The sequence below is a fragment of the Pseudophryne corroboree genome, chromosome 8 (assembly GCF_028390025.1).
Source record: "Pseudophryne corroboree isolate aPseCor3 chromosome 8, aPseCor3.hap2, whole genome shotgun sequence".
NCBI classification, from domain to species: Eukaryota; Metazoa; Chordata; class Amphibia; order Anura; family Myobatrachidae; genus Pseudophryne; species Pseudophryne corroboree.
The window spans coordinates 42,698,032-42,724,561 of record NC_086451.1 but is presented as its reverse complement, the minus strand read 5'-3'; the positions used below and the strand labels follow the sequence as shown (position 1 = coordinate 42,724,561).

At 45.5% G+C, this 26,530-nt stretch overlaps 1 protein-coding gene across 2 annotated transcripts in view; it reads right to left on the bottom strand.

Annotated features, from left to right (window-relative positions):
* Window positions 1-26,530, bottom strand: part of L1CAM (L1 cell adhesion molecule) — a 290,338-nt gene that overhangs the window by 90,895 nt on the left and 172,913 nt on the right. For both annotated transcript variants that reach the window (XM_063936291.1, XM_063936292.1), the window contains exon 2: window positions 23,887-24,027. In XM_063936291.1, coding sequence (XP_063792361.1) covers window positions 23,887-23,977 — 91 coding nt within the window. In that variant the 5' untranslated portion in view covers window positions 23,978-24,027. The remainder of the gene's footprint in view (window positions 1-23,886; window positions 24,028-26,530) is intronic.

Genomic DNA, 26,530 nt, shown 5'->3' with positions numbered 1-26,530 from the left:
ACCAATGGAACCCCATAAAAACGACTATATGCAGAAGTACCCAGGACTTTGGGAAGGTGAGTAGCAATTTAGCTCCAGCTTATGACTGAGCTGGAGGCACATTATATATAAGCTTCTGAAAGTCGTGTAAATATTGTACTACAGATATAGGAGTATTTATTTCATCCCTATTGTAAATGCAGCCAACGTGCTTGCTACAATCAAAGTGCACTTAAATTAATAGTTGCCTACTCTACTGGACTGTCCAGGGGAATCTTGCGTTAGAGGGAAACCTTGTGGACTCCTAGGAGACCAGGAACACTCCTGTAAGTGTGCTTCTCTGCCTGCAAGGCGGCTTTTCAATTCTGGAGACCATATCTTCAAAAGGATATTAATACATTAGAGACTGTACAAAGAAGGGCAACTAAAATGGTGCATGGCCTACACCACAAAAGATACCCAGAAAGACAAAAAAATCTCAATATGTATAGTTTGGAGCAGAGAAGGGAAAGGGGGGACATGATAGAAACTTTCACATATATCAAAGGTTTTAACAAAGTCCAAGAGGGAAACATTCTCCAAATGAAGAGAAGCAATAGAACACGAGGACATGCACTGAGACTGGAGGGGGGGGGGGGGGAGGTTAAGGGGAAATTTGAGATAAAATTACCTCACAGAAAGGGTAGTGGACAAGTGGAGTAGCCTCCCATCAGAGGTGGTAGAGGCTCAGACAGTAGAGCAATTTAAACATGCATGGGATAGACATAAGGATATCCTTACAAAGAAATGAGGATCAAATAAGGTTTGAGATAAAAAAAATATGGTAAAAAAAAAAAAAAGGAGCAGACTAGATGGACCAAGTGGCTCTTATCTGCCGTCACATTCTATGTTTCTATGTTTCCCTTAATATCCAAATTGGGGCATCAAGTCCTGCCCACCTCAGTGAAACGCAAGCAGGGTAATGACATCATACAAAATGTCTCTCATTTGATGAATTAACTCTTCTTGGCATATATATCATATTCACTATTTTATGTTTGCCCTGATCTTAAAAGTATACAGCAGTTGAATTTTCCATAGAGATAAAGCATGTCCACAGTGACTAGCTGTTCTAGTAGTACCCACTGGGCATGCTTTTATTTTACCCAGCATGTACAAGTAAAAGGTGGGCAAAGCAAATTGGTGGCTGTATTCCCACGGCGGCTGCAGAGTTACGTTATGCCGAGCGCTGCATTTCTGGCTAATAATAGTTACTGTAGCACAGCAGCGGCTTCCTCTCTTATCATATCCAATGGCCTGTCAGTAAATATGACACATTGACTAATGCAGCCACACAAACATTATATAAATGCTATTTACTGCATGTGTTACCCTATGTCACCTGTGAATTATTATAACCAAATTATGTGGATCTTACATCCTGGAACGCTGCTTTCCCTCCGACCATTTATAATGGATAAATGAGACAGACCACACGAATATATGGGGCAGATGTATTAACCTGGAGAAGGCATAAGGAAGTGATAAACCAGTGATATGTGCAAGGTGATAAAGGCACCAGCCAATCAGATCCTAACTGTTAATTTACATATTGGAGCTGATTGGCTGGTGTGTTTATCACCTTGCACATATCACTGGTTTATCACTTCCTTATGCATTCTCCAGGTTAAGACATCTGCCCCATAGTTCCTTATGCTGCCAAAGTAGTTACAAGCCTGCGGCAGAGCTCATGCTACAATAGAACAAATAAAAAAAGGACGAGTGTTTCCGATGAAGAAAATCTATGCTGGTTGAAAACAAAGGATATATAATACAGTAATGTAATCTTCTCTAGGGGGATGACCATAAGCAGCCTTAGGGCTGTAACACACTGGCCGGTTTCTCCCGGATGGCAAAAAGCCGGACAAAGTTTGTCCGGCTTTTTGCCATCCGGGAGAAACCGGCAGAGTCTCTCACACAGGACGGCTTTGAGCCGTGTGTGATGCTGTGCGCATGCGCAGCATCAGACACGGCTTCCGAAAAAAACGTTGCGTGTGAAAGCTCCCCTTCACACACACGGTTCACTGGCTGCAAAGACGGCCCGGCGGCCGCCCGGCCGCCGGACCGTCCAGTGGTGAGACCCGGCTGCAACCCGGCAGCCGGGCCGGGGCCGTGCAGTGTGAAGGGACCCTACCCCTCACACTGTTAACTACAATGCCGGCACGGGAAAAAGCCGTCCGGCTTTTTCCCGGCCGGCAAAAGCCGTTTAGTGTGTTTTAGCCCTATACCTAGGTTTAGAACCTGATACATAATGCCCTGTGATTGATAGTGTTATTCAGAAATAAAGCAGAAGCAAGGCCCCAGCAAATCTATACCCGAAACTATAACGCCTGTTACAGACCGTTTCTATCCACATTATTAAGTGATAGAAAACCTGATCAGTAGTGTGTGACAGGGAGCTCTGGAGAAGGATGATTTTGCAGGGAAGTCAATAACCCAAGTATCTATGACGATCCTTAATTGACTAATATAAATTTTCAGCACCATGGAGAGAGACTGAAAACAGTGAACACGCTCTGTGGTACAAGTATGTTATTGAGAGTTAATAAAAAAAAAATATGTCCAATAAAATAGATGTTGAAGATACTCTTCAAATATATAAGTTCCGTAAAAGAGAGAAGTGTTACCGTCATTAAGGAAAAGTTTTGAGAGCTTATCAATTTCAGGGGAAGGGGGGCAGTGGGAAATAATGAAAAATTGCATTTCCAATGTGATATGGTCAACATCGCATTGCAAGATGTAATAATGTGGTCTGTGTGCTGCACATGTGCGGTCCCGTTGTCTGCAAATGCACTTTGGCCACTGCTGACGGAGGGTGCCAGGGGAACCCTGTCGGGACTACACCCGTGATGTGTAGCCCATAGGCTACAAAGGGCTACCGCCATCTTCAGAAAGAACTAAAAAGATTGGGTATTGTCCCTTTATGTGTGCTGCAACCTGGCCTTAGTGTTAATTACACTAAAAGGAATGGGTGCAGATGCACTATGCAATCATTACTATAAATTAGAATATATATTATAATAAGAGGTATTTAGCATATAATTGACCAATAATATGGGCTTGGTCACCTCTATCGAGCAAGTCTCTAACACTTTGGGGTTCACACCTGGGGTGCAGGACACCCTCAAACCAGCCCAGCCAAGTGTCAGTGTTAGCCTTAGTGTTAAGTAACAGGATGAGAATAAAGTTTGGCCAAGTTTTATATATATCACAAAAACACAAAAACAAAAATTAGGAAGAGCATTGGATATCTATAATAAGTAATGTTCTGCTAAAAAATAAAAAATAAAAAAAAATGTGAGACTACAACCAAAAATGTTGAACTGCAAAATGAAATTACTATTGTAAAACATAAAAATACTTGATCCTAAAAAACAAACAAGCATTGTAACAACACATTTTACCATAGTGATCACAATTTATAGTTGTCACACATCTGGGTCTTAGCGATACTCCACGGTGACACATCTCTGTGCCCCATGCATCAGCTAAGCTTCCAAACTGTAAACAGACAACCACCAGAATGGGCGCAGCCATGTTGGATCGCCTGAGCATTGTAGCCACGCTCACCTGATCGCCTGCACCAATCAGTCTGAACTGCTTACTATTTAAACCTGCACCTGGAGCCAGTATTTTGCCAGAACAACACATGCCTTCCAAGGATCGTTCTTAGTTTCAGGCTTCAGTATCTTCATTGTTCCTGTTTACCGATGTGATCTCTATATTCTCCATGCATTCCAGTTCCTGCACCAGCTGTGTCCGAGTGTCGTTTATACCATATGCCTCCAGTATTCCCTGCTGCCGCTGTTATACCTGCATTTACCATCTGCCCCTGGTAGCACCTCCAGCCTCTGCTATCTCTTAGTGCCTATCATCACCTATGGTCTCCAGTGCCTCTGGATTATCCAGCAGATCCTGGCCTTACCATCTGCTCTGGATTTCTGCTTACATCACCCATACCATCGGGGGTCCTTACAAGCCATCCCGCTCTGAGTGTTTGCATCTGGGTCGTGTCATAGGTTATGGTCTGAGATCAGTGTGTGGGTTCCATGGCTGTGCGATGGGGTGGTCCAAGTTTTCCTTTCTGAGTTATAGTTCTGGGTTACAGTTCCATGCTTGGGTCAGAGTGAAGTTCCAGGCTGCGTGATTATTACAGTTAGTTCTGAGTACATTGTCTCTGGTCCCTTTCCTGAGTTCCGACTCCAGTTCCGGTACTATAGTGCACTGAGTTCCGTTGGCAGGCCTCCTGAGTCCAGTAGTGGCTTCCAGCTCTGCTAGCCTGAAATCCAGATACTGGGTTAATCTTCCACGAATAGTGTCCGTTTGTCACCTACTTGAGATCCAGTTCCATATCCTAACATTACTCCAATTCATCGGTCTCCTTCCAATACCGCTAGTGTTTCCTGGCTGCTTGTATTTACTCCATGAACAAAAGTTACATAAAGAATCCTCGTTTCACCTTTGCTACAGTTAAGTCCAAGGGTCCTGAGGTGGATCTACAGAAAACCCAACCTGGGACAATAGTGACATGTTTAAAAAAAACTGTATATAGCATTGCGTCTGAGTTAATTAGAAGAGCTCTCATGTACAGCTCATATGCGGGGTTAATAAAAGACAAAAGTATACTGAAGACTGTCTCGGAGTTGAAAGATACTCAGGAACCAGTCAGGCCCATGTGAAGCTTAAACAACAATTTTGTGTAGCTATGGACTATTACTACAATATAGTTTGTTCATACCATTATAATGTTGGGAATTGCATGAAGATCCCTAAGCCGTGCTGCCTTGAAAATTTGTTATTCCTTTCAACCCCTGAAACGTTCAATCGTAATGCTGTACGCTCTCGTTTTCTAGCAAAACAATTAGCTTGAGATAACAGTGGAATTTCAGGCGGCATTCTGAGCGTACAACGCGCAAGCCTTGGGAATTATTCGCCGTCTCAGATCAGCTTGCTCACAGCAGAATCTAGGGCAAGTCAGACCTCTCGAAAATCTCAGTGACGTTCTGAATGAGTTTCTGTGACCTTGGTAGCATGCAGCATGCAGCGTATTTAAAATTTAGTGATAAAGTAGGAATGCAGGTACGGCATGAATACAAATGATGATATTTAGAGAGAAATTTAATTATATTTGTTAAACTGCAAAGCATTCGCGGTGCCCAGAGTGTGACATCCATTCATATTAGAGGGTGACAATTTTATCAGTATAAGCATGGAAGGCTTAGCGGCAAAATACACCATTTTTATAATTAGGGTTATTGAGTGGAATACATTTGAACTTTTAAATCGCAGGCTGGTCTGTGTTTAAGCTCAGTGATTGGTTGTAAGATGTTTCTGTAATATTGCTGACAGCCAATCAGCTTTATGAATTTGGATGCTCTATCATACGCTGACTGGAGAGAGTTCTTTAATATGGAGTAAAATTTGGTAAAACTGTACGGGATATTAATTTAACAGCAACGTGCGGTTGCACCGTTCTCCATTTATTATGGTACACCAACAAATGTTTCTATATCCCCGCTAATTCAGCCCATACATCTCCGCCGCTTTTCCCATTCTGCTGATTGGCAATCCGTCGGGGAGTCAGGAATAAGCTGCATGTTAAAAATCCCTGACTCGCTGATAACTATCATTTTTTGGTTGGAATCGGGAATCAAGGATTTCCAACATGTTGGATTTATGCAGTCCCCCAACCCAGCTATCAGGAGGGTGGGGAATTACACTGATTCTCCTCTGATGTATGGGGCTCATTATTATATTGCCTTCTATCACAGTTTTGTTTCAGTAAAAAGGATTTAATTTTAAATTCAAAAAGTGAAATGCTTCGTAAGGGACCCATATGGACCAATTTCCAATTCTCCCAATGCCTGGGTCAGGCAAGTCCAACAGATTGGAAATCCTCAAATGATGTGCCATTGTCAGTGAGGCGGTGATGTGCTGCTGTCAGTGAGGCGGTGATGTGCTGCTGTCAGTGAGGCGGTGATGTGCTGCTGTCAGTGAGGCGGGGATGTACTGCTGTCAGTGAGGCGGGGATGTGCTGCTGTCAGTGAGGGGGGATGGAAATTAATAGAGGCGCTCATGACATCCGAACACTATAATTTCCCAGGTTCTATAACAACCAAAGAGTCAGATGAATTTGTAAAAAATATATATTTAATATTCACAATGATCTAATAAAAACACCACTTAATAGAAACAATTCATAGGTAATATTGATCGTTACTTACTGATTTACCGCATACATAAATTTAAAAACACATGAATTATATAAGCTATTGCAATGGTTGCTGTAACGATGGAACTTCACTGAACTGGCTGATTGAAAGTTCAGATGTAACAATGTGTTACAATCCTTGGGAAACACTGTTGCCACAGCTGCTGCATGTAATTCCTAAATAAGACACAGTTACTGCACGTTTGAAATGAGCAACTTCAATGCGGCAATAGCAGTAAGCAGCCAGCATTTCACACGGAACCAAGCCGTGAGCTCTGTGCGGCATCTGACTCTTTGGTTGTTATAGAACCTGGGAAATTATAGTGTTCGGATGTCATGAGCGCCTCTATTAATTTCTCTCTCTGCTTATGTTGGTAGAAGTATCGCACAACTCCTTATAGCGGCGAACGTGCTCCTTACACCAATAGTTCCAGGTTCGTTTTATTAAGATTGATCAATTAATAATTGTCAAACACAAGCGCAGCAAAAGATTTCTTCTCTTTTTTTTCAGTGAGGGGGGATGTGCTGCTGTCAGTGAGGCGGTGATGTGCTGCTGTCAGTGAGGCGGTGATGTGCTGCTGTTAGTGAGGTGGGGATGTGCTGCTGTTAGTGAGGCGGGGATGTGCTGCTGTCAGTGAGGCGGTGATGTGCTGCTGTCAGTGAGTCAGGGATGTGCTGCTGTCAGTGAGGCGGGGATGTGCTGCTGTCAGTGAGGCGGTGATGTGCTGCTGTCAGTGAGGCGGTGATGTGCTGCTGTTAGTGAGGTGGGGATGTGCTGCTGTCAGTGAGGCGGGGATGTGCTGCTGTCAGTGAGGCGGTGATGTGCTGCTGTCAGTGAGTCAGGGATGTGCTGCTGTCAGTGAGGCGGGGATGTGCTGCTGTCAGTGAGGAGGGGATGTGCTGCTGTCAGTGAGGCGGGGATGTGCTGCTGTCCGTGAGGCGGGGATGTGCTGCTGTCAGTGAGGCGGTGATGTGCTGCTGTCAGTGAGTCAGGGATGTGCTGCTGTCAGTGAGGCGGGGATGTGCTGCTGTCAGTGAGGGGGGGATGTGCTGCTGTCAGTGAGGGGGGATGTACTGCTGTCAGTGAGGGGGGATTTGCTGCTGTCAGTGAGGGGGGATATGCTGCTGTCCGTGAGGGGGGATGTGCTGCTGTCAGTGAGGGGGGATGTGCTGCTGTCAGTGAGGGGGGATGTGCTGCTGTCAGTGAGGGGGGATTTGCTGCTGTCAGTGAGGCGGGGATGTGCTGCTGTCAGTGAGGGGGGATGTCTGTGCTGCTGTCAGTGAGGCGGGGATGTGCTGCTGTCAGTGAGGGGGGATGTGCTGCTGTCAGTGAGGTAGGGATGTGCTGCTGTCAGTGAGGTAGGGATGTGCTGCTGTCAGTGAGGTATGGATGTGCTGCTGTCAGTGAGGGGGGATGTGCTGCTGTCAGTGAGGCGGGGATGTGCGAGGCACGGATGTGTTGCTGTCAGTGAGGCGAGGATGTGCTGCTGTCAATGAGGCGGGGATGTGCTGCTGTCAGTGAGGGGGGAAGTGCTGCTGTCATTGAGGTGGGAATGTGCTGCAGTCAGTAAGGTAGGGATGTGCTGCTGTCAGTGAGGCAGGGATGTGCTGCTGTGAGTGAGGCAGGGATGCGCTGCTGTCAGTGAGGTGGGGATGTGCTGCTGTCAGTGAGGTGGGGATGTGCTGTCAGTGAGGTGGGGATGCGCTGCTGTCAGTGAGGTGGGGATGTGCTGCTGTGAGTGAGGCAGGGATGTGCTGCTGTCAGTGAGGCGGGGATGTGCTGCTGTCAGTGAGGTGCGAATGTGCAGCTGTCAGTGAGGCAAGGATGTGCTGCTGTCAGTGAGGTGGGGATGCGCTGCTGTCAGTGAGGTGGGGATGTGCTGCTGTCAGTGAGGCAGGAATGTGCAGCTGTCAGTGAGGCAGGGATGTGTTGCTGTCAGTGAGGTGGGGATGTGCAGCTGTCAGTGAGGCGGGGATGTACTGCTGTCAGTGAGGCGGGGATGTGCTGCTGTCAGTGAGGTGGGGATGTGCTGCTGTCAGTGAGGCAGGAATGTGCAGCTGTCAGTGAGGCAGGGATGTGTTGCTGTCAGTGAGGCGGGATGTGCAGCTGTCAGTGAGGCGGGGATGTACTGCTGTCAGTGAGGCAGGGATGTGCTGCTGTCAGTGAGGCAGGGATGTGCTGCTGTCAGTGAGGCGGGGATGTGCTGCTGTCAGTGAGGCGGGGATGTGATGCTGTCAGTAAGGCAGGGATGTCCTGCTGTCAGTAAGGCTGTGATGTGCTGCTGTCAGTGAGGCAGGGATGTGCTGCTGTCAGTGAGGTGCGAATGTGCAGCTGTCAGTGAGGCGGGGATGTGCTGCTGTCAGTGAGGCAGGGATGTGCTGCTGTCAGTGAGGCAGGGATGTGCTGCTGTCAGTGAGGCGGGGATGTGCTGCTGTCAGTGAAGGGGGATGTGCTGCTGTCAGTGAGGCGGGGATGTGCTGCTGTCAGTGAGTCAGGGATGTCCTGCTGTCAGTAAGGCTGTGATGTGCTGCTGTCAGTGAGGTGCGAATGTGCAGCTGTCAGTGATGAGGGGATGTGCTGCTGTCAGTGAGGCAGGGATGTGCTGCTGTCAGTGAGGTGCGAATGTGCAGCTGTCAGTGAGGCGGAGATGTGCTGCTGTCAGTAAGGCTATGATGTGATGCCACATATCATTTTAATCAGCAGTCTGAGTCCAACTCAGAATCAGACCCTATGAGGATGAATCCCACCCCCTCAACAGACCCCACCCCCACCTCCATTAGGGATGCTTCCATAAATTTCCCAGTCTGGTTTTTCAACCCAATCCACCCCTGGTAACACACACTGACAGGGGGTCACACACATAGACTGACAGGGGGTCAAACACCCCCCCCCCCCCTCCCAAGGTAACAGGGGGTCACTCACACTAGGGTTCTCACACACACTCACACATATGCTGCGGAAACATTTTCAGGGAAGCGGAGGAGAAGGATAGCGCTGTAGAGGGCAATTACTTATGGACTAATTAAGCTACCTGGAAGCTTCCAATTGTTTAATTAGCCATTATGGGAGTGGGTGTTCAAGGGGTTCTGGAGCAAGTCCCCACAATTTTTCCTAAAAATAACAATGTAAGGAAAAATTAGACTTGCGCTGGGGATGCGAGAAAAAAATGAAAACCTTGCGGCTCATTTTCTCTTCTTCAATTGAATAGGATAAACCCTGCGATTGTGAGGGAAAAACAAACTGCATGGAAGTTTCTATATTTTGCCCCCAAATGACTGTGCCCCATAGTGTAAAGGCGATGAATTAAATAATAATGTATATGAGATAACAGGATAATATCTAAGAATATCATTAGGTTAAATGACTTAAGTGAGATAAAGTATTGATAAGAGGTTGTACTGTATGTATTCTCAAGTAACAATTAATTGTTTGGGAGTTGGCTAATTAATTAAAGTGTATGAGTGACTGGTATAAAAAAAAGAAAAAAAAATAACAGATGTGAAAGAGGTCAAAGCGAATAATGGAAATTAGATAATGAAATATGTTAAACGTATCTGTAATTATGTTCGATCAGATAGGTTTTTTTTCATTATCAATGTAGATAATGATTAAAAGTTTATATGAGTATTGTAATGACAGTGAACTAGAATTAATGAGATATAATTGAGAAAAAAAGAGAGATAACAGAAAAAAAAGAAAATAATGAAATATGGTAATTAGTTTCATTATATTAAGGTGCTTTAACCGCAGTATAATGGAACTGCATGAATGAGAAAATTGATACATTAGTTAATAAACAGAAACATGAAAATGTGAAACTGAATTCATGACAAATGAATAAATAAAGGTAAAAAGATAATAAAATATAATCAATATGGCGTTCAAACTCTTATTAACAAACCTACTGAGGAAACCATAGACCTTTGATGACAACACATTTGATACAGCACCTACAGTATACAGCGGATTACCACTGCATCAGTTTGAAGTACTATTAATATACTGTATATTTTAATGTTCATATTAAATAATGTTTTCAAATGTTCATGCATTTCTTACTCACTATTACATCCGTGCTCCCTTTCACATAATTAAACTCACTGTTTTTAAATCACTCTGCCAAATGTAACTAATTAACATGTTTAATTATTTTTAACCCCTTCCCTGCTGTACAGCCGAGCGTCTGTGACTATGTGCTAATGCCGGTATCAGCCCTTCCCCTGCTGTACAGCCGTGTGTCTGTGACTGTGTGCTACTGCCGGTATCAGCTCTTCCCCCGGTGTACCGCCGTGCGTCTGTGACTATGTGCTAATGCCGGCTTCAGCCCTTCCCCTGGTGTACAGCCGTGCGTCTGTGACTATGTGCTAATGCCGGCTTCAGCCCTTCCCCTGGTGTACAGCTGTGTGTCTGTGACTATGTGCTACTGCCGGTATCAGCCCTTCCCCTGGTGTACAGCCGTGCGTCTGTGACTATGTGCTAATGCCGGCTTCAGCCCTTCCCCTGGTGTACAGCCGTGCGTCTGTGACTGTGTGCTAATGCCGGTACCAGCCCTTCCCCTGGTGTACAGCCGTGCGTCTGTGACTATGTGCTAATGCCGGCTTCAGCCCTTCCACTGGTGTACAGACGTGCGTCTGTGACTGTGTGCTAATGCCGGTATCAGCCCTTCCCCTGGTGTACAGCTGTTTGTCTGTGACTGTGTGCTAATGCCGGTACCAGCCCTTCCCCTGGTGTACAACCGTGCGTCTGTGACTATGTGCTAATGCCGGTATCTGCCCTTCCCCTGGTGTACAGCCGTGTATCTGTGACTATGTGCTAATGCCGGTATCAGCCCTTCCCCTGGTGTACAACCGTGCGTCTGTGACTATGTGCTAATGCCGGTATCTGCCCTTCCCCTGGTGTACAGCCGTGTATCTGTGACTATGTGCTAATGCCGGTATCAGCCCTTCCCCCGGTGTACAGCCATGCGTCTGTGACTATGTGCTAATGGCCATATCAGCCCTTCCCCTGGTGTACAGCCATGCGTCTGTGACTATGTGCTAATGCCGGCATCAGCCCTTCCCCTGGTGTACAGCCGTGCGCCAGTGACTATGTGCTAATGCCGGCATCAGCCCTTCCCCTGGTGTACAGCCAAGCGTCTGTGGCTTGTGCTAAAGGCAGTAACAGACCTTCCCCTGGTGTACAGCCGTGCGGCTGTGACTGTGTGCTAATGCCGGCATCAGCCCTTCCCCTTGTGTACAGCTGTGCGTCTGTGACTACGTGCTAATGCTGCCATTTACCTGGTGTACAGCCATTTCCTTCTGTGCGGCTAAGACATTTTCTTCTGTGCATCTAAGCCATTTCCTTTTGTGTGTTTAAGCCATTTTCTTTCTGTGCACCTAAACCATTTCTTTCTTTGTACATAAACAATATCCTTCCACCTAAGCCATTTCCTTCTGTGAACCTAGACCATTTCCTTCTGTGTACCTAAGCCATTTCCTTCTGTGAACCTAGGCCATTTCCTTCTGTGAACCTAGGCCATTTCCTTCTGTGAACCTAAGCCATTTCCTTCTGTATACCTAAACCATTTCCTTCCTCCTAAGCCATTTACTTATGTGAACCTAGGCCATTTCCTTTTGTGAAACTAGGACATTTCCTTTTGTGAACCTAGGCCATTTCCTTCTGTGTACCTAGGCCATTTCCTTCTGTGTACCTAAGCCATTTCCTTCTGTGTACCTAAACCATTTCCTTACTCCTAAACCATTTCCTTCTGTGAACATAGGCCATTTCCTTCTGTGAACCTAAGCTATTTCCTTCTGTGAACCTAAGCCATTTCCTTCTGTGTACCTAAACCATTTCCTTCTGTGTACCTAAACCATTTCCTTCCTCCTAAGCCATTTCCTTCTGTGAACCTAGACTATTTACTTCTGTGTACCTAAGCCATTTCCTTCTGTGAACCTAGACCATTTACTTCTGTGTACCTAAGCCATTTCCTTCTGTGTACCTAAACAATTTCCTTCCTCCTAAGCCATTTCCTTCTGTGAAACTAAGCCATTTCCTTCTGTGAACCTAGGCCATTTACTTCTGTGAACCTAAACCATTTCCTTCTGTGAACCTAGGCCATTTCCTTCTGTGCTCCTAAGTCATTTCCTTCGGTGTACCTTAGCCATTTTCTTCTGTGAACCTAGGCCATTTCCTTCTGTGAACCTAGGCCATTTCCTTCTGTGAACCTAGGCCATTTCCTTCTGTGAACCTAGGCCATTTCCTTCTGTGTACCTAAACTATTTCCTTCCTCCTAAGCCTTTTCCTTCTGTGAACCTAGGCTATTTCCTTTTCTGCACCTAAGCCATTTCCTTCTGAGAACATAAGACATTTCCTTTCGTGCACCTAGGCCATTTCCTTCTGAGAACATAAGACATTTCCTTTCGTGCACCTAGGCCATTTCCTTCTCTGCACCTAAAGCATTCCCTTCCGTATACCTAAACCATTTCCGTCCTCAGAAGTAATTTCCTTCCATGCACCTAGGCCATTTCCTTCTGTGTACCTAAACCATGTCCTTTCATGTACCTAAGTCATTTCCTTCCGTACACCTAGGCAATTTACTTCCATGCACTAAAGTAATTTCCTTTAGTGCACCTCTGTCATTTTCTTTGTATACCTAAGCCATTTCCTTCTCTGCACCTAATCCATTTCCTTCTGCGCACCTATGCCATTTCCTTCAAAGGCTGGATTAAAGGTCACATGGGCCTGAGGCTGAAAATGATCAAGGACCTATTGTGAGAAGCAGAGGAACTGTGACCAGTGTTGTGTGGGTGTGTCCAGTGCTGTGTGGTGTGACCACTGCTGTGTCGGTGTGGCCAGTGCAATATAAACTATCAACGTCAATGTCTCTCTCCCTAAATATGTAAAAATAGAAAAATAACAAAAAATTTTTGAGAAAAATAGAAATACAATATTAATACTAAAGATTAATGGGCGACTGTGAAGCCAGCTGTGCGGCTGGTCATCTTCATGCTTCCATAATGATGGGCCTATTTTTGTGTTTAGGCCTAGAGCCCCATTGTTAATTGGCCCTTTTCCTTCCATGTAACTACAGTAAGCTGTAGGAATGCCCCTATTCCGCCCTAACTCCTTTGACCACATAAAATCTTCAGCTATTGCCTCCCTGCAGATCATACTGTACTTGCTGACTTTTTTGAGCTTCCTCCAGGACAGATCAAGTGACGGGTCGTGCCTGAACAATGGCATAATCATAGCCATGCCCCCTGCTGCAAAAAAACGGAATTTAATTCATCCTAAATCCATAAAAACAGGAGTGAATGTTCGAAAGTAGGCATGGAAAGCCAAATCAGGATGTGCACTGTGTCTACTTTTTAGGGTACATTAAGAATAGGATTTTAATTACCTACCGGTAAATCCTTTTCTCATAGTCCATAAGGGATATTGGGGGAATTTAGTACGATGGGGTATAGACTGGGTCCAACGGAGCCAGTGCACTTTAAATTTCTTCAACTGGGTGTGCTGGCTCCTCCCCTCTATGCCCCCTCCCACAGTCAGTTATAGGTAAAAACGTGCCCGAAGGAGAAAGGAAATGATGAGAGAAGGAAATATGATAACAAAGAGTGGTGAGATTTACATACCAGCACACCACTAACATATAACAACCAGCAACAGCTTGTAATAACAACAACAGCAAACAGCTAAACAGGTAACCATACAACAAGAACCTGCAGAAAAGTCAACGCACTGAGGCGAGCGCCCAACATCCCTTATGGACTACGAGAAAATCCTATTTTCTCTAGCATCCATAAGGGATATTGGGGGAATCTGGTACAATGAAGATGTCTCAAAGCTTCCAGAACGAGCGCGAACGGGTGGAGACTGCTGCAGCACCGCCTGCCCAAACTGGGTATCCTCTTTGGCCAGGGTATCAAACTCGTAGAACTTAACAAAATTGTTCTTCCCCGACCAAATAGCAGCTCGGCAAAGTCGTAAGGACGAGACTCCATGGGCAGCCGCCCAGGAAGATCCCACAGATCTTGTAGAGTGGGCCTTCGGAGACTTAGGAACAGGTAAGGCTGCCAACACATAGGCCTGTTGGATAGTAAGCCTAATCCAAAGAGCAATGGACTGCTTTGAAGCAGGACAACCCTTTTTCTGTGCATCATAGAGCACGAACAAGGAATCCATCTTTCTGATCCGAGCCATTCTCTTGACATAGATCCTCAAGGTTCGCACAGCATCCAATGCCTCCGGAGGAGCAGAAGCGCCAGACCTAGACGGAATCACAAGAGGCTGATTCAAATGAAACGCAGAGACAACCTTCGGCAGGAACTGTTGTCTAGTCCGGAGCTCCGTTCTGTCCTCGTAAAAGACCAAATATGGACTTTTACACGACAAGGCCCCAATTCTGAGACACGTGGAGGAGAAGCCAGGGCCAGTAACATCACCGTCTTCCATGTGAGGTACTTGTCTTCTACCATCATCAGAGGTTCAAACCAGGAGGACTGTAGAAATTCCAACACCACATTTAGATCCCAGGGTGCCGTAGGTGGCATAAAAGGAGGTTGTATGTGGAGTACCCCTTGCAAGAAGGTCTGAACTTCTGGCAACACTGCCAATTTCTTCTGGAAGAAAATGGAGAGGGCTGAAATCTGAACCTTTATAGAACCCAGACGTAAGCCCTTATCCACACCAGCCTGCAGGAAACGTAAGAAACGTCCCAAGTGAAACTCAGCAGGCGGATACGAGCATTCCTTGCACCAAGAGACATATCTCCTCCAGATATGATGACAGTGTTTTGACGTCACAGGTTTCCTGGCCTGAACCATGGTAGCAATAACCTTTTTGGAAAGGCCCTTGTGAGCTAGGATGTTCAGCTCAACCTCCATGCCATCAAACGAAGTAGCTGTAAGTCCGGGTAGACGGATGGTCCTTGTTGAAGAAGATAGCTTCTTCGTGATAGATGCCAAGGGTCTTCGACAGACATTCCCAGAAGATCCATGTACCACGTCCTCTGAATCCAATACGGGGCAATCAGAATTGCCTGGACTCTTTGATTCCTGATTCACTTTAGCACCCTTGGGAGCAGTGGAATCGGAGGAAACAGGTAGACCAGCCGGTAAGGCCAAGGCAACGCCAGTGCATCCACTGCCCTTGCCCGAAGGTCCCTGGTTTGAGAGCAATACCAGTGAAGCTTCTTGTTGAGATGAGAATCCATCATGTCTATCTGTGGGCAGCCCCACCGGTGGATGATCTGCTGGAACACCTGCTTGTGGAGACCCCACTCCCCGGGTGGAGATCGTGATGACTTAGGAAGTCCGCTTCCCAGTTGTCCACACCCAGAATGAAGATTGCTGACATTGCTCTTGCGTTTCTTTCTGCCCAGAGGAGTATCCTTGTCACCTCTTGCATGTAGGCACTGCTTTTTGTCCCTCCTTGTTGATTGATGTACGCCACTGCTGTGGCATTGTCCGACTGTACTGAGCAGAGGAGAGGCCTGAAGCAGAGCATTGTAGATCGCCCAAAGTTCCAGAATGTTGATCGGAAGGAGGCTTTCGTGGGCTGACCACCTGCCCTGGAACTACACCCCTTGGGTTACAGCTCCCCATCCTCGTAGACTCGCATCCATCATGAGGAGGGTCCAATCCTGAATCCTGAAACTCCGGCCCTCCAGGAGATTGAAGGACTGCAGCCACCACAGGAGGGAAATCCTGGCCTGAGGCAACAGCCGTATCATCCGGTGCATCTGAAGATCCAGCTGAAAAGTTCTGGCATGGAGACTCCCATATTGGATTGCCTCGTATGAGGTGACCATCTTTCCCAACAATCTTATGCAAAGATGGATGTACACTCGAGTAGGTCGGAGCACATGCGGGCCATCTCCTGAAGTGTTCTCGCCTTGTCCTCTGGTAGGAACACCTTCTGGGCCACAGTATCTAACAACATCCCCGGGAACAGGAGCTGCTGAGTCAGCTCCAGGTGGGACTTCTGTATCAGAAGATCGTCCAAGTAAGGGACAACATTGACCCCCTGGACTCGGAGTTGGAACATCATCTCTGCCATCACCTTCGTGAATACCCTCGGGGCTGTGGACAGGCTGAAGGGCAGTGCCTGGAATTGGAAATGATTGTCCAGCAGGGCAAACCGCAGGTACTCCTGATGAGGCGGCCAAATCAGAATATGGAGGTAATCGTCCTTGATATCCAAGGAGACCATGAATTCCTGCTCCTCCAGGCCCGCAATCACAGCTCACAGGGATTCCATCTTGAACTTGAACACCTTCAAATAAGGATTCCAGGATTGTAGATTTAAAACGGGTCTTACCGAACCGTCCAGTTTCGGTACCACAAATAGGTTGGAGTAAAAACCCCTTGCCGCGTTGCAGTATTGGTACTGGAACAACAACGTGAGACTGGACAAACCTTTTGGATGGCCTGTCGCAACGTAACTTGCATATCCTCCAAAGCTGGTAAGCTTTATTTGAAAAGCCGTTGGGGAGGAGTACTATCGAACTCCAGCTTGTAGCGTTGAGAAATTAGATTTCTGACCCAGGTATCCTGGCAGGTGGGGTCTCCCAGACGCGGCTGAAGTGACGCAGTCAAGCCCCCACCTCAAGGTGGGTGGGCACCATCATTCTGAGGCCTTAGTGGAAGCAGAACCGGTGGTCTATCCTGAGAGCCGGTGCTTGCAGGCTTTCTAGACATACCCCTGGTACCTCTAGTCGGATTGGAGGCACCTCTGGCCTTAGATAGAAATCTTTGAGAACAAAAGGACTGGACAGATGGCCCCGGGTAGGAACGTCTCGCTGGCTGGGTCCCAGAGGGGAGAAACATGGATTTTCCAGTCGTTACTTTGGAAATCCAAGTATCCAATTCAACCCCAAAGAGCTATTCTCCAGAAAAGGGGAGGGATTCCACACTACGTTTGGATTCTGCATCTGCAATCCACTGACGCAGCCACAAGGGCCTGCTCGCCGACACTGCCATGGCAGAAGTCCTAGCATTAATGTTCCCCATCTCCTTGAGCGAATTACAGAGGACATGTGTAGTGTTCTGAATGTGTTTTAGGAGGGCTACCATAGAAACCAAGGGCATATTCCCCGAGAGGCCCCCTGAATTTGAGTGGCCCAGGAATGAATGGCATGGGTCATCCAGCAACCCGCAATGACCGGCCTTTGTGATATACCCACTGCTGTGTATATAGACCTTAGTGTATTCTCTATCTTTCTATCCCCAGGATACTTCATGGTAAAGAAGCCCGAGGCCGGCAGCACCGCCTTTTTAGACAGGCGAGACACTGATACATCCACCCCAGTGGGTTCCTCCCAAAATTTTCTACCTTCAGGAGCAAATGGGAAAGTGCGCAAAAAGTTTTTGGCCACTTGGAATTTTTTGTCTGGATATTTCCAGGCCTGCTTGAATAGGTGATCTAACTCTGTAGAATCAGGGAAAGTGACATTAGGCTTGTTTTGTATAAAGAAAAATGCCTGCTGTGATGCAGCGTCCTCTAGGGGGAGCTTTAACACATCCCGTATAGCCAGAATTAGAGGTTCAATACCCTGAGCAGAATCAGGATCTCCACTAACGGAATCCAGGTCATCCCCTTCATCCTGGACATCATCATCTGTATCAGAGAGTAGAGCAGGTAACCCTCGTTTCTGTGGACCTCCCTGAGAAAGGGGGGGCTGTGCATCTGCCCTAGCAGCTAAATCTGCAACAGCTTGTTGTAGTAGCTGAGTCTTCTGCACATTAGCAGTGAGCTGGGATGACATATCAGACATCATAGTCTTAAGAGACCCTAACCAGTGGGGCTCTGGACCCTCTCCCCCAGCCCCTTCACTGGTTTGTGAAGATTGACTGCATTGTTCACACGAGTCAGTAGATAATGGAGAGAATCTGGTGTGACATACACTGCACGGTTTGTGTTTACCCATGTTTCACAGTGATCACAACAACACACACATACACACAGACAGTGATATTGCAAGCCTGCCCTTACTGTATGTGAGAGGAGACACAGAGAGAGAGAGAAGGACACAAGCACACCCAGAGCTGCACAGCCCCAGTGAGGCTGTCAGCTCTCTATATTACAGTAAACACTAACAATTTCTGTCCTAAATAAGATCCAGATAGTGTACACAAGCGGCTCTCCCCCTTTGCTACACCCTATACCAGATATCCAGCGTGGCTGAGGAATCAGGAGGCTGTGTGTGCTCTCTGTGGCTGCAGTAAGCAGAGGAAGGCGCCAAAATGCCTCAGTTCCCGCTCTGATGTAGCTCCGCCCCCTCCAATGGCATCGGAGTTGCACTAATATATTATACTGGCAAAGTCTCCTTTTAGCTCAAAACATCACAACAAGTGCTAGTTAAGCGTTTTTTGTGCCAGGGACCCCGGGAGGGTCCCATATGCCGCGACCATGGTCAGCCGCACTTTGAACTGGGGGACCCCCTAGTGGGGCCCCCGGTGTGTGCTCACCACCGATGCCACCTTCAGGCAGCCAAGGCACAGTGCCCCGCTGAACAACAATCCCTCAGGACGGTGGTCCTGCAGCGGGGAAGCGGCTCTGCACCTCGTAAGGCCGGTGACGCCCCCCCACCCCAACTCCCACGGTGCAGGCATGCTGTTGCCCAGACAGTATACTGAAAATAACAAACAGACAAAAGAAATTGAAGAAAACTCTCTGGAGCTGCAGAGATGAGCATCCTCTCCTGAGGGCACTTTTTTCTAAACTGCCTGTGGGAGAGGGCATAGAGGGGAGGAGCCAATACACCCAGTTGAAGACATTTAAAGTGCACTGGCTCCTTTGAAACCCGTCTATACCCCATCGTACTAGATTCCCCCAATATTCCTTATGCATGCTAGAGAAATAAAACAAATATGTGTAAGATATCCATTAGTCCCCCTACTGCATTTGAGATGTAATTGTTTGTCAGGGCATTTTCCGTAGCAAAACAAAAGTGACAGCGGTAGCCACATGAGACTGCATATACAGACATAGGGCCTGTATTATGCATTACTTTCACTACTAAGGTTTAATTGGGTCCATTCATGAAGCAGTGATAAGAGTGGAGAAGTGAGCCAGTGGAGAAGTTGCCCATAGCAACCAATCAGCATTGAAGTAACATTTAAAATTTGCATACTATACAATTATACAGAGCAGCTGATTGGTTCTTCTCCACAGGCTCACTTCTCTACTCTTTTCACTTCTTCATGAATAGAGCCCCAGTGTCCGTATACACTAATGCAAGCCTGGACAATCTGGGCCCTTCAGGTGTTGTGAAACTACCATCTCTACCAGAGAGCTGAGAGCTGGCAGGGTATGCTGGGACTTGTAGTTGCACAACACCTGCAGAGGCACAGGTTGTCCAGGTCTGCACTGGTTTAGCAACCAGGTGCGTTGTAGCTTTCCTGCGCTCCGTTGATTTCCACAGGGATCACACCTGATGTCATGTTACACACACTCGGGGGTACACGAAAATAGAAACAAGATCTGCAACACAAGTATTTTAGGCTTCTCACAGGAGTCTGGCACCGTCACATGCAACTCTAAATACATTATATCATATCAATGGCTGGAAGTTCAAGGAAAGCGACGTGTCTGACAAGGTAGGTTACAGCAGTTCAGGAATATTTGCTGCTTATTAAAAGTACATTTTACTAAAATCTACGTCTTAAAATTGATTTCCGGAGACTTCCCTATACACAAGGGTATTCCCATGTCTGAAGATTGATCGATTGATAATACAAAGAAATGTATTATTGTTCATTATCATTTGTCACTCGCTGTCACATATACACGGTGGCGTCACATTATTATGACCACCAGCTAACAGCCAGAGTAACCGCCGTGTGCAGCACGGACAGCAGCTATATGGGCTGTACTGTCATGTTAGCCACACATCTAGTAGCCCCCAGGTTCATTCTGATGGCGAGCTGCTCCACTGTAGCGCGTCAGTCAGCCCTCACGCACCTTCGTAGCCGACGTTCACCTCTCACATCAATGGCACGTGGTGCTCCGCAGTTTCCACGTCGGCTATTCGCAATTGTACCGTTTGTCCAGTCACGATACACCTTCACCACAGCAGCACGCGGACAGGTCACACACTGCGCTGTGTCAGAGATACCGCCACCCTTGGCCTGAAAGCCGATAATCAGCCCTTTCTGCAACTCGGATAAATCGCCCCTTTTACCCATGACAGAAACGAGTGATATGTGTGCAGACGGCCTATCGCACACCTTGTATACCCCTCAAGCCAGCGCACGACACGTGACGTACTTCATGAGCTACGTGCCAAATGTAGGAGGTGGTCATAATAATATGACTCGCCCGTGTATAATCTAATTATATTTAATTGCAACAACAAAGAAAACTGCGGCTGCGGAGCACAGAAACGCTCAATAACTCAAAGATAAAGAGATTTTCTAACTGTTTTATTTTAGATCTAAACCGTAAAAATGTAAATACGTCTTTTTGCATGAGAAGAATGGGCCAAAACTTGTTGAATCCAGGTTTCGATGTCAGGCTAAGCTGACGTCAGAGGATGAATTATACTGTAATTATCCCGACCTGACATAAGAGGAAGGCAACTGTTGGGCCCCGAGCTTGTCAGAAAAGATTTATTGCATGTATTGCCACCAGCATTTATGAGCCTCCTTTATTGAAGGTTCAACCACTGATATAATGAAAGCTGAAACGTCTGATCCCACAAGTGAATCTATGTTCTTCAGCTACAGAATATTCACCTGAAATGCCAGCAAGACATCAAGTGGCAGCACCAGGCTGCGTGTAATCTAACTAACCTGCCCAGGAATCCGGCCACCAAAACATTTCCCTGAGGCTTTTGTTTTATGAGTTCTAAGGTCCAGGGGAAGGTTAGTATGGCAGTGGAAAGGTGACTTCCCATTCTATACAGCTTTGGATATGGATGAGTGTCAGACCAGACCAGAGGCTATATTTATGAAAGCCACCACTTCTCAGTGCGCTTGACCTCAAAATATAAAGCAGCACCAATATTAAATTAAAAACGCACTTCATTTTATTGGCACTTTCAATTCTGTACTCAAACCCACCAATAAGCGACAGCTTGCAAATGACGCCACTTGTAAATATCTTTTGGCTGGGATTGTATCAATGTCCCGGCAGTCACCACCCCAACGGTCAAAATGTTGAGAGTGGCATCCCGATGTTCAAAATCCTGATGCATCCTGGTGAGTATTTTAACCCCTAATCCTAACCCACCCCTCCCTCAGCCTAACCCTAACAACCCTCCTGTCCCGCAGTCTAACCCTAAGGGTCCCCTTTTATTACGACTTATGTAATGCTATATCATATGATACATGATGTGCCCCATTCGCGGCCAAGCTGAAGGAGGAAACTGTTTGCATTCCCAGGTGCTCAACCATTCACTTTGGAGGCCGCACTCACGTGGTAAATCTGCACCTGCCGTAGGGGTGATGCAAGATTCACTGGTGTGACTGATGGTGGCGTCCAGGCGGTATTTATGCATGGATGCTCAGAGGGGGCGTTTCTGATTGGTTGTTATGGGCAACTTTTCCACATGTTCTCTTTAGCAGGTCTGATACCTCTCCGGCCTCAGTACAGTAACCAATAAGAAGCAATTAGTAGCAGGGGCTCTTCTAGAGAGAAGGAGGCCTGTGTACAGACTCTGTCTAGGCCCCCTCCACTCTAACCAGCAGCGGTGTAGACTCTGGGCACTAGGGGCACTAGAGGACCCTATCGCTGTCCCAGAGTCTACTGCGCATGCGCAGGTCTCTAGGAAAATGGCCTGGCGGCCATCTTCCCAGTGATTTTCATACTGTGCATGCTCAAAACACTGAGAAAATGGCAGTCACCTTTCTGTCTACCACCGTATTCTGTATGTCCAACTCCATCAATGTCCAGTTCAATCCAATCTTCTGCCATTCACACTATTATGGATTTGAAGAACACATGGTAGATAGTGCTGAGGGACATTGGTGGAATGCCAGTGTGACTTCCATGTTCTGTCACTGCTCATGACACAATAGTTGCACCATCTACCCCAACCAAAGGGACAAAGACTACAGATGCATGCAGAGACAGCCGAGGCAGAAGAGAGCTGGACTAGTACTCGGGGAGTGCATCCTCTCAGTTCTTTACTCCATCACGAATTTTAGTCTTACTGGCACTTGTTGAACCAGTCGATTGCATTATTCTGTATACTGGTTCATCCCACAAAATGGCTACCCTTCCCCCCCAGTGTACGGAGCCATAAAAGGCAAACCATAGCCTTTGTATTGATTGTTTCAAAATAAGTGTTTTGGTTTTCAGTCTGATACCCATTTACTGTAAGCAACAATCTGTTCCATTTTCATTTTCAAAGGCACCTTGGCCAATTTTGCTCTAATCCTCTGGAGATTCAATTCAAACAATTTGCAGACCACCGGGAAGCAGTAATATGCTGTATCCTTTGTGCTACCCAACAACATAAGAAAAGGCTAGAAAAGCAGAAATAAGATTTATAAAAGATTGCATTTATAGAGCTGCCTTTGTGTTTCATCTTTCCTGCGTCTCTTGTAGTCTACAGATTTCCGGCCTGTGTTGCATGATAAGAGATAACACATTCAAAAGACTGTTTTACTTTAATGATCTATTTTGCGTTTATATTCTCTCTCTTACATGTGCTACGTATGTGTAGGTTCAGACTATTCTTGAAAGTTCACCTGCTGATGGGTCCATGAATAAATAAACGCACTTAATATATTTCATCTGAGGAAAACATGCTAAATTATTTTACTTCAATGTCTGGAAAAACACACTCCACACAAGCTTTGCATTGCTTATTAAAGAATCACTTAAAGTATAAAATATATATATATTTCATAAGTTAATAAGTCCCATAGGTGTATGTTTGTATAACTTTATTTCTAAGGTTCTACCCAGTATAGGATATTCAACAAAACAGCTGTCCATAATAAACGTATACAGTAAGTAACTCATAGCAACCAGCTATAGTGTAATTATTATACTTCTACAGGTTTAGAAATTGAAATAAAATGTGTTGCTGGGTGCTATGAAGTATAATACCTTTCCTGCTCACTTACTGTATATGCAGTATCTTCCAGTAAACAGAAACATTATATAACAGTAAACATAATATAACAATTGCATTGTTCCTTAGTTCCTGGTGGACCCTAAATACCCACACCTGACACTGTCATCATTTCCACTCATTGTAATATAGGTAGATTGAGTGTGATTATTAAATTCACCATATGGAAAAAAAATATTCATTTAAGTTTATATATTTATTCATTTGGATTGGAAAAAGTACAGCTATATTAATATTAATATATGTCCTGCTAAATATAGCAATAATTCATATAAATCTACGGTATATTTGCATCAAGACATAGATGATGTAAAGTTCCATTACATACATCCCACTTCTGGTAGGAAGACGTGTCCCATAGGTGGTAATGAATTAGTCCAGCACTGAGGAGCTATCCGTGGTGCTGAACAACAGACTGCTGCCTAATCCCCACATTACAGCAACATGTTATAGTGGATACATCAAACATAGAAAATCACTTGAATTCAACTATCAGTTAAAAGTGTAATGTGTGTGTGTGTGTGTGTGTGTGTGTGTGTGTGTGTGTGTGTGTGTGTGTGTGTGTTTGTGTGTGTATAGGTTACTTACAATCTTTAGGTAATTCCAGGGTCTGGATGTTGCAGCATAGCAGGGAGACTAGGATTGTGCCCAGGACACACGATCTTGATGTAAGAGACATGTCAAAGATTCTTTACAATCCCAGGATCACACGAGTAGACGGGAATCCACCTTTCAGGGGGAGAGACAGAAGATAAGCTTGAGTGACAGAATCAGAGCCTGATCATAAGACCCTCCTCTCATTGCAATTACATGGTCCCTGCAGGTTGGGGATGATGAGGGTAGGAGGCAGACTAAGAGGTGTCAGATAGCTGCAACTATTTATTGGTAGACTGATGCTCACCCAATTGCAGTACAGATTATATTTTGTTCCCTTTGAAGAAAACACATCAGGGCGTTCAGGTATTAAATCAGCCAATGTGCCTACTACCTGCGACTCTAAAGTTCAGAGCAACCGTCATAGAACTTTCATAAGATGACATGATGTAGATGTGAGAGTAGAAGCACTTTGCATTGTAATGTGGAGGATGGGAGCACTCACGCTGGCTGCCTCCTCCCTGCTCTGTCCTGTGCTACATGCAAGAATCTATGAAAGAAAACAGATCTCTTTAATTATGGAACAAAAAAAACCTTGGATTCTCCTGAGAGACGCAGTCTGCCAGACAAAACGAGTCTCCCTGGGAGATGAGGGAGGCTGGGCAAATTACTGAGAGCTCGGGGTGCCAGCTGAGATCATGCACTCACCCAGGCACCACATGCCCTCAATAACATCTCACTAATGCACTTTCCTAGCTATAAAACTGGAGTCAGCCCGTGACTGCTGCACAGCAGGCTGACAGGGGTTTTCATTGATAAAATCACCAAGCAGATCTGGATCTCAGGTATTATAAAGACATAAATATCCTTGATAAATACATACGTCCCACCTATATTCTACCTATTCCTCCTTGGGAGCTAGAGAGATCTGACTATCTGCCATATAGTATATCATCTATCAGTATCTACCAGTCTGTCTGTCTGTCTGTCTGTCTGTCTATCTATATATATCTGTATCAATCAATCAATCAATCAATCAATCAATCAATCAATCAATATCTATCTATTTATAAAACTATCAGTATCAATATCTATCTACAGTATGTACAGTATCTATCTATCTATCTATCTATCTATCTATCTATCTATCTATCTATCTATCAATCTATATATCTACCTCTATCTATGATAGATAGATAGATAGATAGATAGATAGATAGATAGATAGATAGATAGATAGATAGATAGATAGATAGATAGATAGATGACAGCAGTGGAGCAGCTGGATGATCAAGCAGTCCTTCTGATAATAAATAACACCCCTGTTCAAGGTAATTTTGCTATTTCTGACATACTGTAGAGGCCAATAGCAACGAGAACCATGACACATTGTGGGATCAATCTACCAACGAGACCCAAGGAACATTTTGGGAAGAATCTGTCAACCAGAACCACGGTACATTGATGGACCAATCTGCCAACCAGAACCACGGTACATTGATGAACCAATCTGCCAACCAGAACCACGGTACATTCATGGAACAATCTGCCAATGAGAACCATGGTACATTCATGGAACAATCTGACAATGAGAACCAGGGTACATTCATGGAACAATCTGCCAATGAGAACCATGGTACATTCATGGAACAATCTGACAATGAGAACCAGGGTACATTCATGGAACAATCTGCCAATGAAAACCATGGTTCATTCATGTAACAATCTGACAACGAGAACCATGGTACATTCATGGAACAATCTGACAACAAGAACCATGGTACATTCATGGAACAATCTGACAACGAGAACCATGGTACATTCATGGAACAATCTGACAATGAGAACCATGGTACATTCATGGAACAATCTGCCAATGAGAAACATGGTACATTCATGGAACAATCTGACAACGAGAACCATGGTACATTCATGTAACAATCTGCCAATGAGAACCATGGTACATTGATGGACCAATCTGCCAACCAGAACCACGGTACATTCATGGAACAATCTGACAACGAGAACCATGGTACATTCATGGAACAATCTGACAACGAGAACCATGGTACATTCATGGAACAATCTGACAACGAGAACCATGGTACATTCAAGTAACAATCTGCCAATGAGAAGCATGGTACATTGATGGACCAATCTGCCAACCAGAACCACGGTACATTCATGGAACAATCTGACAACGAGAACCATGGTACATTCATGTAACAATCTGCCAATGAGAACCATAGTACATTCATGGAACAATCTAACAATGAGAACCATGGTACATTCATGGAACAATCTGACAACGAGAACCATGGTACATTCATGGAACAATCTGACAACGAGAACCATGGTACATTCATGGAACAATCTGCCAATGAGAACCATGGTACATTCATGGAACAATCTAACAACGAGAACCATGGTAAATTCATGGAACAATCTGACAACGAGAAACATGGTACATTCATGGAACAATCTGACAACGAGAACCATGGTACATTCATGTAACAGTCTGACAAGGAGAACAATAGTACATTCATGGAACAATCTGACAACGAGAACCATGGTACATTGATGAAACAATCCAAGCCTGAACATCGCCTCTGCAGCAACTGCACCCACTTTGCAGATA